The sequence below is a fragment of the Zosterops lateralis genome (assembly GCF_965231275.1).
Source record: "Zosterops lateralis genome assembly, chromosome: Z".
Classification (NCBI taxonomy): Eukaryota; Metazoa; Chordata; class Aves; order Passeriformes; family Zosteropidae; genus Zosterops; species Zosterops lateralis.
The window spans coordinates 70,563,432-70,575,868 of record NC_139800.1 but is presented as its reverse complement, the minus strand read 5'-3'; the positions used below and the strand labels follow the sequence as shown (position 1 = coordinate 70,575,868).

Genomic DNA, 12,437 nt, shown 5'->3' with positions numbered 1-12,437 from the left:
GTAACTTTGGAACATTCATACTAGGCAAACTTCAATGTAAAGACCTGAAAACTCAGGAAATATTTTAAAACACCGAAAAGATAGCCTTCATTCATGTATCATTTTGATATCTAAGTTTTGCATATTATGACAAAAGAAACAAAGCAGTGAATCCTACAATTAAATTTTGGACCTTCAATCTGCATTACATGGAAGGCAAAGCAAGCAGAAAGGGTGAGTTAACCCAATTAATAACTGACAAGATGAATAGCATCAGCTGTACAGGACTGCCAATTCATAACAATCCACAGGTAACATCTGTGGCTGAAAAGGAAAGGAAATATCATTGGTTAAGGAAGGGAACTAGTGATCTTGCTTTTGAAGAGTTACAGGTTTAATCTGGCAGTGCAACACAACGTGTCAGAGAAGATGTAGTTTAGGCCATTTTACCGCTGTGAACTTCACATACTTCATGGGGCTGGGGATGTAATCAGAGATGTATGTTCATTCAAGTTGATTTAGTGTAATCTTTATCTCAAAAGGAACTATACCGAATTATGCTTATGCTGTAAGAGTGTACATAACTGCAGTAAAGAAATTCAGCCAATCCTGCCCATGACCTAGAACTTCCCTTCCCAGATGGAAGCCTTCCATCACCTGAATGCACCAAATAACAGCATCTCCTTAATCCGGACAGAGGGGAAGAAACTACAAAAATACTTTCAAAGAAGCTGCTGAAGTATCCCACTCAAGAATTGCTTTTTAAAGGTTCTTTTCCTAACCAAAGCTTTGGTGTAGACAGCTGATCAGTTTTCCAGCTCAAATGAATTTAAGACCAAGGTCACCATTGCAATTATAGCCCTTTAATCTGTCAGAGAGAATATATCTTTATTTCTCCTGCTATGCAGAAACATTCCTAGTGAAAGGGGAAGAAGGAGATCTGAAACTGAATCAGGTTCTGCAAGACCTTTCAAAATGAGTTCTAAATGCCTACTTTGGCTAAGGTTTCCCAACAGATCTTAATAAACCCCAGAAAACAAAAAATCAATAAATTAGCACTGGCGCAAGTTACAGACCAGACAATATATGCAAACTGAAAACAATTGCACTAGATTGGATATACTCTGACTGCCTTGGAACAGACAGCTCAGAACGTAATAGAAAAAAATATCTTGGAACAAAGTTAAAAAGAGCAGGGAGAAGCATCTCGTCCTGCAAGCAGCAAAGAGGAGGCACGGGGCTGAAGCTGCTCTAGAACAAGTAGTGGGAAACAAGATATCTTGAAGAACACAAAAAAAACCCAAACCAAAACAAACCCCAAAAAACCCCACAAAAGAAAACAAAACTGAAAGTATTGTGTGGGAAGAGACCTGACCTTTAAAAAGAGGGGTTTTTTTCTACTTAACAGCTTCAAATTTACATTCTTCAACCTTTACCACCCTTCTGTTGATTTGCTGGAACAGAAAACCACATTAAAGAAGCACCTGTCTGTCTAACACAAGAAGAAAACAGATCCTTTCCCATTCTAAGTGATATTGAGGTAACTTCAGATTTAAGCCAAAAAGTGGTAGTAAGGGAAGAAGATAGATGAAGCAAAATGGAAAGAAAAAGAGGGAAATTTTCTTCAGAGACTGTCAAGATTGTTGTTTTTTTTAAATAACGAACGGCACATTTCCCTATCTCACTGGAAGCAACCAAAAACCTGAAAAGAAATTCCATGTAGTCAGATTCCATGGAACTTAACATTTTATGGAACAGATTAATACAGAAAATTTCTCTTTGTTCTTGCTTTTTGATAAGCACAGTCATTGTCTAGCAATAGTTACGGTAAAGCAGAGCTATGTCAGACATACAGGACGGGAATACAGTGATTTTATCACTAAAATCAGTGGAAGTTCTCATTATAAAAACATTAATGGAAAGCCAGTACCAGACTTCGAAAATATACATAGGCAGTATGATGAATCTAAAAACCTACTTAATTCTCTTGTGACAATCCTTGACAAAAGCAATTGTAACCATACAAAGTATCCACTGCTGTAATGTATAAGCATCTTTTACAGAAAAATACTTACATATATCTGGATCTTTACTTTTCTTTGTTTTGTTACTAAGACTTATCTCAAATCTATTAATATCAGATGAAAGATCACTAGGAGAAAAGACAGAGAGCCTCAATTAATACTATACATGGCTGGCATTTAAGCTTTTCCTAATTTCATTTCAATACTGAGTTACCATTATCAGCCACTTATATTAGCAAAGATAGGTGCCTACAGAAATTTCCGCCCATGCAGAATCTGTCTGAAAGGTTGCTGCTGTATAAACACATATACAGTATTTTTTAAAATACTGTAAAACAATAAACAAGTGTTAAGAACCTTAAATCGAATACAAATTACAAGTGAAATTCACTAATTCAAGATAATTAAGACTTACTCAAAGACAAATTCTTCAGACCACACAGGGTTCTGTCCTTCCCTGATGTGTGTTTTTGCTACCTGGACACTGTTCAGGTAGATGTTACAATATGGATTTGTAAAATGTTTTACTGGGAGGGTATGAGCTTCTTCTACATGCAAAATGAGACTGCTGACCTGAAAAAAAAATAAACAGTTTATTTTTTGTTGCTAAAATACAAAGCACATGAATGAATTATTTTTAATCCTCTATGCAGAGGCTTAATATGTGAATACTGAATACAGAACTCCTTATTAGAAGAGCTCTTATTAAAGACCAAAGGTGTTGGAATATTTTAAGAAGCACAAGGAACAAAGTAAAGAGTAACTCAAATTATTACTGAAAACAAATATCCAGACCCATGTTTATAAGGCATCTTTAAAATCATTCTTGAGGCATTAGGATTTGCAAATAACAACTTTTCCAGCCACAGAAAATTTTACTGCAATGGAAGCCTAGCACCTCAAGTAAGAGCCATGAACAACTCCAAATACAGTGGTTTATTGTTTGGTGCTTTCCTAACAGATTATGTAAAATTCTCTTGTGGAAAACATTACATTGTATTCTTTTATGTAGATAAGCACTGTCTTTACTTTTTGAAGAAAAGAATTCCCTTTTTGCTTTGCTTTTGCACTCTGAAGCTCCCAATTGCACCAGTCACTTTATCTGTAAATTCAATTAATTCAGTTCACATATTCAGAAGTATCCAAACTTCTTTGATGTTCACAATCAAACAGTTGCAGTTATTACTTTTTATTCACCATTTTATTCCCCTCTCTACTGCCTGTAACAAATAACTATATTCAGTGTTTCTCAGATTAAAACATATCAGGAATTTTTGAAGTATTTACCTGCTATTCTCCAATCATTACAGACATAGCTATTTAAGACTGACTGCTCTCTTTCTCTCTCTCAAGAAATTCTGGCACATATGGCACTTTTAAGAGGCCAACAGAAATTAAGACCCAAGCATGGCTGAGCATGTATTTGTTACATAAAAAGAATATCATTAGTCAAATAACATGTATTTAAATTTAAATAAAATATAAATAATGAGTATTTTATGTATGTGTCATATAAATGTTTATAATTTTTTTTGTCTCAATGTCATACTGATTTTTAAAGTTTCCCATATGAGGCATATTCAAAATGCTGCTGACTTCTTTAGACTTTTATTCAGGATTTGCTACCGTTGAAAGAAAAATTCTGAGATTTATGAATATCATTTTGCCCAGGGAAGGCAAAACACTCCTCCTCCACAAGCACCTCCAACCCCACAATATCAACTTCACCTGACGCAGACGTTTATTTGATGTTCCTGGACTGGTTTTTCTTAAACTGCAAAACACCTGCAGAGCTTTCATCCACTCCTAAGAGAGAAGGATACAAAAGAATGTAACAAAACCAAGTCAAATTCAGCTTCTTGCAGTGGAATAGACATTTGCAAAAAGTATCTGAATTTTCACTTTAGCCTGGCATAACCAAAGTTTTCTGTAATTCTACAGTCGGAAAGTCGGAATATTAAAGCAAATTTATTATCTTCACTAAACAAAACCTCAAAGAATTTGCAAATCTGAATTTTCTGTTTTAAAATTATCAAGCATTACTAATGGATATACAGTGTGACCTTTGCCAATTTTCCAGTATAGTGATACTACAAGAAATTGCAGATTGTATAAAAAATTAAGCAAAACTTGTTTGCTTCTGAGAAAATTGCAGTAAACAAGCCAAACTTGTCTGATTATTCTCTCCAGTACTCCTGCATTGCAATCACAACGCTGTATACTTCAAACAAAAACTGAAAAATTAACAAAGAAACATAGAGCATATATCCAACATTCTCCAGTTTGTCTTTGGAAGGTGGAAAATATGTTATAGCCTCATTCTCTAGTTACTGTCTCCATTAAATCATGAACATTTCTTGCAAAGCACAAAATTTAGGTTTTGACCAAGAGTCTTCTCTTCAGTCAGTATCTCAAAGATCTGCCATCTATTCTCAAAGTATAATTTAACAATGTCATAAAACCCTCCATGACACTGCTTCAGTCATTTCTTCATAACATCCTCCACGTTTTAAGAATACAGGAATACACACTGCATCTCTTCTTAGCCTTGTGAGTTAGGCTTCAGCTTTCAAATCCTTCCAAAGAAAAGCTTTCAGCCTACACCCCACCAAGTTTCTATTTTTCTATTAAATGTTAGAAAGTAAAGAAAGCTGACCATTCTCAGAAGAGAAATATTTGTAAACTTTTCTGGGCCAAAGCCATATTATACAGAAACCTGAAACAACTATATTCTGTATAAATGCAGTGAACAGCTTGTTAAGCCATTTCAAAACCAAAAGCAAATTAAACTAAATGTTTAGGAAACAAAACCGGATATTCTATCTTCTACATGTTCTTAATTCTTTTACTTTTTAGAAAACAAAAGCTTTTACAGATATTAATTAAAATTAATTAAGGAACATGGAATTTAATTTACATATTCTCAGTTATGATACAGCACTGTTTCTCAAAGAAAGTACACTGACAGCTGTATGACAAATGCACCACATTCTTATGTCATCTCTGAAAATTTAACTGTTTGCATAAATTTAACAAGAAAATTTGTGCGTTCCTTATATGCAGCACACAAAAAATACTGTATTTTTATATAGATTTCATGCTCGGGTAAATAGAGTCTGTTATGACTGCTCTAAAAAGTTTTCATTCCATTCAAATAACATCAAATTCAAAGCTTAACTTTTAATGAAGTTCAGAGCTGTGAATTTGCAGATCTTAAGACCTAATAAACAAGAACACTGTGTCATTTTAGACACAATCTGCTGGTAAAATAATTCATCAGAAGTAGGCTTCTGTCCCACAATTTTTAATCAGTTAACATAACTGTTAAGAGAACTAGTAACTAAAGATACCATATAAACTCAGAAAGCCTTACACCGGGCACCATCAGGGCCAAAGACTATGCACAACTACCAGTTTATATACACAGCAAATTACTGGAAAAGGCAGTTCAATGCACTTTGGCCACTGGGCACACATACATGCATTAGCATTTGATTTATTTCACTCTGAAGTAAAACACTCATATACTACGCTATGTTTTATAACATGGAAAAGACATGGAGAGTAAATTTCTCCTGAGTTGAACTATGTCAAGAAACATGTATGTTCTCCAGAAACAGAAAATAGAAAAAATGGAAGTTCTGTGCATGAGACATGACTGGAATTTGTCAAAACTGAAACTCTGAAGAATAGGTAATACAGGCGCTGGATTTTCAGCATCAGCCTTTTCCCCCAGAGATCTGCTAACTAGTACATTTTAACACCTGCTATATAACCACTAATTACTTGTGATACATTTTGCCTTCTGTTTCAAAAGGGCAACATCATTGAACACACAAGATAAAACGTTACTTTTTTTACACTGAGCAAATAAAAGCTCTCACCTGTGCTTGTTCTGGAGTTTCGCCTGCAAAGTAAAAGATGTAATGCTCTTCACTAAAGTGCTGAACTACTATCTGAAAACAGTTTGGCCTTAAAAATAAAAAAAAAACAACAAAAATTAAGTTTAATTAATCTTCACATATTAACATACACCTTCACTTGATCTGTGCCAAAACAAAGTTTACACTGAACTAACAGATTTCTGCTGGTTGTCTGTAAGGTGCATTAAACAATTGCATCCATTTTTCTTCATCTACATGTTACTGTCACACATGGAAAGGGGAAGAACTCAAAAAAACAAAACAAAACAAAAACAAAACAAAACAACAAAACAAAACAAAACAAAAAAAAAAAACCAAAACAAAAAACCCCTGCATTTTGTTTTTGAATGTATTGTGTAATTTTAAAAAAACTACAGTATATGCAGCCTGTTTCAGAATATTGACACATTCTTAGAATGGTGCACTGAACAGACATGTATGCTGGCTTACAGTCAAAACAAAGAACCAGCCATTTGAAAAATCTTTTCAACAAGGACTACATTCCTAGAGAGTTTAAAAGCAGCAGAGGTTCAGGATTATTTCACAACCAGTTAATCATACATTAGGGATTTTTGTTTCAGGAAATAGTATTAACCTAAGGAGTTCCCTATATGAACGTGTCCCACAGCTCTCATGACCAGTGAAATGTGTACTAGATCACACACGAAACATTCGAGTGTACGCAACACAAAGCTCTACAACCCTGAATGTTGCACAAGTACAGACTTCACTGTACCCCTGAGGAAACAGCAGAGACAGTATTTATCAGCTACTTCAAGTGCAGGAGGAACTCTGTCTCAGTAGCAGGTCCTCACAAACAACTTCCTAAGATGCTGCAACCATGCATGTCCACCTACACACCTCTAACTACCACCTAACACCCAGCTATGCTCTGACCCACAACACAGGGGTTCTTAAAAGCTGTTTACATTCCAGTAATCTTTTTCATAAACTTTATCTGTATCTGTGCTCCTCATTCCAGTAATTACATGTTGGAGTTTTTTTTCAAAACTATTATCAATATTTTAAAATCCCCCAAACAGACAGAGCAAAGCATCAGTCCTTCCAGATCAAGAAAAGCCACTAATTTTAAACATTAGTATCTAAGTTTTTTCACAAAGTAACTAGAAGTTAACTATATATAATTTTTAAAAAAATATTAAGATCCTTAGGATAACCAGAATTTCTAACTTCTATCATTTATTATATAAGTAAATGTAGCTACTTCTTCTATAAACACTATAATACAGGCCAGTGGAGTTGGTTTTGTAACTACCAATGAAAAAACATATAAATTCTCTTCTTAATTTCTAGTGATATCTAAAAGACTTCTGAATTACTTCCTTGCTGATAATTACATCCCTTGTGGTCATTGTATATTGAATATCAAAGTATTACTGCGCAAAAACAACTTCTGAGGAGGTTTACTTACATAGCATACTACAAAGTACTTGTTTTTAAATACAAAAGCACCTACTGACTTCTTACCAAGTAAGCTTTCAAATATCAACCAAAGTAATGTAGAACTTTTAGAACTTACAAAAATTAATTATCTTATTAACTCTTGGTGCAATAGGATCAAAAAAAGCCAGTGTCCCACCTGCCAAATAAACTGTCATGTACTCCGTAGACAGAACATACACTAAGGTCTATTAGTCCTTTGGGTTTTGTGGCTCGTTTTTCACTTTCAAAATAAATAAGCTGGGCATCATTTCCCTCTAATATAAAGTACAAGTTTTTCCATCTCTTTCCTTTACCTGTACAAGAATCAAACAAATGGTTACAATATGGTCTCAAACAACACATAAATTTTGTAAATTAAGAAAACAGAAGAGGGCAGTAAAGCTTCTGTCAAATTCTGAAGAGAAGTATAATGTACAGATAATCCTGCTTGAGTTGTAACATCAATACAAACATTCAGTTTTATAAAACGTAACTAAAACCAGATCCTCTTCACAGATGCAGGCAGAGTTGCACAAGGTTCTTCAAACACCTTCAGTGCTTTCAACAGCATTTCGCAAGTGGATATAAGCTGTCCCTGGGCTCCTCTCAGTGTTATGCCTATATCTACACAGATTGCAAATAAGGACAGTGTGGACCCCATTCATTAGATTTCTTTTAAGAAATAGATTCTCAACATTAGAAAGTTACTCCTAAACTCTGACCAATGTTTAACAGATTGCATTACAATACCTTAAAACATACGGCCGAAGAACAGAAATGTAAATATTTTATATGCAAACTTAAATCAGAATCAACCTGCAAAAACATCTGTATGTAAGAATTTGGCAGGTTCCACTTGCTGCAGAGAAAGATTCTTTGAATTACAATGGATGCAACAAATTAATGTTTAAATCAGAGTACCATTTAGAAAAAACTTTCAGCCTTTATTTCATACTTTAATCATCATAAATCCATTGGGACCTCAATAAACTAGTAGCAACATGTTTTTCAAAATAAAGGAAACACTCATTTACTAAACTATGCTCCTAGATGGAAGAGAGATTTTATTGCACTTACTCCATATACATTATGTGAATCTCTCTACAAGAGAGTACTCCAATTTGCCTCTTTTAGCCTAATTTTTCCAAGTAATTCTCATTTCATTCCTTACTCCACAACACCTCTCTACACCTCTCAGAATACGCCTTATTAACCAATGAGATTCTTCCCTTGTTCTGTTCAGAAGGTATAGTTTGGGGTTTTGTAATGTCTCCTCTATTAGCCTATATGTAAACTCTTAATCTTCTTTCTTGCATTAGATCACTATCCAGATTACCATCTGTAACTTATCCTTCTTGTCATTTTCAGAAATTTGTTATTGATACCATTTTTCTGTGTGCATTAATGTTGATTTTTTTCAAGAAGTAGAAATAAAACACTCAGTAGTAAGGACCTAGGTTCCTCAAAACTTCAAGAACTTGTTCAATGGAAATTCTTCAGGGTAATATTGAAGGTTACACTGAAATAAGTCAAGCTGTCAGCTTTTAATGTGCTTATGTATGTTATGCTGTGTCAGCATTAGAACCCTAAAAAGTCACTACATCCTTTGTATGGCAAACTGTATTTTAAATTTAAGATTGAAAACATAAAACCTGACTTGGAATAACTAAATTAAACCAGCTGTTCTCCGCAGTGAATGTACAGATTTACACCATTCTAGCTCTCCCAGATCTCCATCAGCTAGAACTTTATGAGTTCTGTATTAAGTATAAACACTTCATGAGAATGTATTGCATTTCATGGTTTTGACACAGGTGCCTAGTTTTTGTGCTGTGCTTTTTTTCAGAACTGCCAACCAAAATTTTCACACTGCATGTAATTTCATGTATCACACTGTTCTATTCATCTACTACCTAAGGAAAGAGATTTTTCACACTCCTTAGACACTTTCTAGACCCTTTTCCCCACTTCAGTTTTTAGCTCCTTCTAGTACCACTAAACTCAATAAATTCAGCTAGGAGGTGCTGATCTCCGCTCTCTAGTGACCAACAATAGGGCACAAGGAAATGGAAAGAATTTGAATCAGGGAAAGTTCAGATTAGACTTGAGAACAAAGTTCTTGACTGAGGAGGTGGCTGGTCCTTGGAACAGGAATGCACACAGCCTGTCAGTACACAGGAAACACTCACAGCCTGTCAGGGTTTAAGGAGTATCTAGATGATGCTCTTAGTCATGTGGTTTAGCTTTAGGTAGACCTGTGAGGAGCATGATCTTTATGACTCCCTTCCAATTTAAGATACTGTATGATTCTGTGAACCTCATCTGCTTTTTATCTTTCTTAAAAAAAAAATAGAAACAAACATAACTCACTTTTTTTCAGAAGATAACCTTTTTTGACAATATTTTTATAAAAAGCATCCTTTGTTTTCCGACGAATTGTATTGTAGATTTCTTTTCCATCCACTGTATCATTAAGCACTTGTTCTTGGTGCTAGAAAACATGTCAGAAAAACATAGTTTAAGCTCAGAAATTACTATTAAAAATGCATCCTATTAAGTTGCAATCAGTACTATCTTACTGAATGCTACCGACTCAGTACTATTGTTCTCTCACATGTTTTACTAAAGCATTCCTTTTTCATACAATACACTTGCTAGAAATGTACTGTAACTCTTTCCATATTTCCAAAACTGAAAGAAAATAGGAGTTTTCAATACAGACCAACTTCTACAAAGTAAGTATTTTTCATGTAAAAATAAAAAAAAAAGATCTTTCACTTTGATTTCACTGTGTTAAAATTTATGCCAGTCTTTGAAGACTTATCTAGCTTCTAGCTGTCTTCTACCAAAGCTCACAGACCTGAGTAATCATGGATAAGCTCTGAAGCAATAAATATTGTGCAGAATCATAACTAAAACCGACTCGAAGTGGCACAGTCCTTCATTAATCTCATTAGAACTCACATGTTGTAACTGAGCAGAACTCAAGACGAGAAGAAAGCAGAAACAGGAAACACAAAAAAGAGAAATTCACCCAAAAAATGGTAGTATCCAAAAATGCAAGTATAAATATGACAAAAACCCAAGCCAGGTCTAATCTTACTAAGTAAGCTCACCAAACTTTTATGGCTAAAAAGTTCTTTAGCCATAAAAATACAAGAAAAGCAAGACTATAAAGTAGCAAGGACATCACTAAGATGAAGAGAGACATATGAACTGGTTCTTCTGTAATAGTCTACTTTTCTCCCTGTGCATTAAATCTGCAAAAATTTTGATTTTGATCAAAACAACAATAGCAAGATGAAAAATAATTTGGTAATATTAACAGGAATTACAGCACCTACAATGAAAGTTACATCCATGTTATGAAAATATAATGTAACATAACAATTATCTGTCAAGGTAACACCTGTAACATAAGTACACAAGGAGTAGTGCACAAAACAAGAGATCTAGTGGAAAATATTTTGGAGTAAATATCCTACTAGACACAGGAATTCCATCAGATTGACTCTAAAATGGTGCAAAAGTTTTGAATTCTTTTTCCCCCTCAAAAACAGGGAGCATGGTGCTTCATGGAAGGGAGGTAACACAAAGCTGAACATTAACTGCACCACTGTGCACTAAATTTTTAAATAAAGTCACAAGTGTAACTGGCTAGGTTAAAAGAATCTGAAGAACTCTCACACTGAAAATGAGTCAATGCAGAGTTTATTAATACAGACTTTACTGATTTACATATTAATACTGTAAGTTTTGTGTATGTGAAAAGCTAAAATGAAGACTTACTGCCGTGATTAAAGAGGACTGATGGAGCATGAAGAAGTTACTAATGAAGATTTCCAAGGAACAATCCCAGAATTCCTATTTGCTTTCTGACTCAATCACATAACTGAGGACAAGTTAACAGCAGGAAACAATGGGGAAGCACCAAGGACACAAGTATAGGAAAGACTGCAATAACAAGGTATACATCTCCTAGTCAAGACAGCAGTTACACTTGTTGACACTTACAGAAAACAAGACATTAACAGCTGAGTCACTTGCTGGAGGACTGGGCTATGATACTGTTGGCTATGCCAACATAATGGTCTCACAAGGATGGACTTAACTTCTGTTATGGCAGCCACTACGGTGCTACGTTTTAGTTTTGTGAGTGAAACAGTACTGGTAAAAGACCCGTGTTCTGGCTCTTGTTGATCAGCACCTGCATAACCTCAAGACCTTCTCCATTTCCCACTCTGCCCCATTCCTCAGTGAGGTGGCTTGGTGGACAAGATGCTGGGAGCAGAGATGACAACAATTCATCAGAGGGATATTCCCTGTCATCTAACATCATGACCAACAATAAGAATTGGGCACAGGGAGGTCCCAGAGAACAGCTGGTCATCAGTCTACTTGTGAGAGGTGCTGAGTGATTTTCTTTGCATCACTCCTTCCTTTGCTTATGAAACAGTATTTATCTCAACCCAGGAGCTTTTTTGCCTTTGCCCCATTCCACAGGAATAGGGAGTCATCAAACAAAAGCACAGGTCCTTAGCAGCTCACCAGGGTCAACCCACCACAGAAAATTACATGTATATTCATTAAGTGCTTTCCAGTGAGAAAGGGCACTATGCAGCACATGGTATTACTCTAAATTGTTCTGGTACATGCTCAAGAAACCTGAGCTCACACCAAAACTGGTAGCAGGCAAGGCAACTATGAAAATCCTGTTTCTTTGTAATGTTAGCTTCTGTGTGCTTAGCTTGGTGAACAGAGGAAATGCTCTCCTATTAATAAGATCCCTCCTATTAGTAAGAAAGATCCCACAAAGAGGTATGAATTGACTGCAAATCTCATTAGGGAGGACAGGAAGAGCAAATTTCTCATCTAGACTGAAACAAGAAAGCTTGGAAACAGAAAAAGAAAAAAAACAGGTAGGTAAAATTTTAAACTAGCTATAAGCTCATGAAAAGCTAAATGATGTGTGCTTATTACTGGTGATCTCTTAGAATCAACTTCTGCTATGGGGCAAATGCACTCAGAATAAGCGCTGCAGCCCCAGCCCTGCAATCATCCCTGAAGC

General features: G+C 35.2%; 1 protein-coding gene across 1 annotated transcript in view; it reads right to left on the bottom strand.

Moving 5' to 3' along the window:
• Positions 1-12,437, bottom strand: part of RASA1 (RAS p21 protein activator 1) — a 54,024-nt gene that overhangs the window by 13,316 nt on the left and 28,271 nt on the right. The window contains exons 10-15 of the mRNA XM_083883533.1: positions 9,740-9,860; positions 7,527-7,683; positions 5,888-5,975; positions 3,732-3,809; positions 2,419-2,576; positions 2,055-2,131 (exon numbers count right to left, since the gene is read on the bottom strand). Of these exons, the coding sequence (XP_083739659.1) occupies positions 2,055-2,131; positions 2,419-2,576; positions 3,732-3,809; positions 5,888-5,975; positions 7,527-7,683; positions 9,740-9,860 (679 nt within the window). The remainder of the gene's footprint in view (positions 1-2,054; positions 2,132-2,418; positions 2,577-3,731; positions 3,810-5,887; positions 5,976-7,526; positions 7,684-9,739; positions 9,861-12,437) is intronic.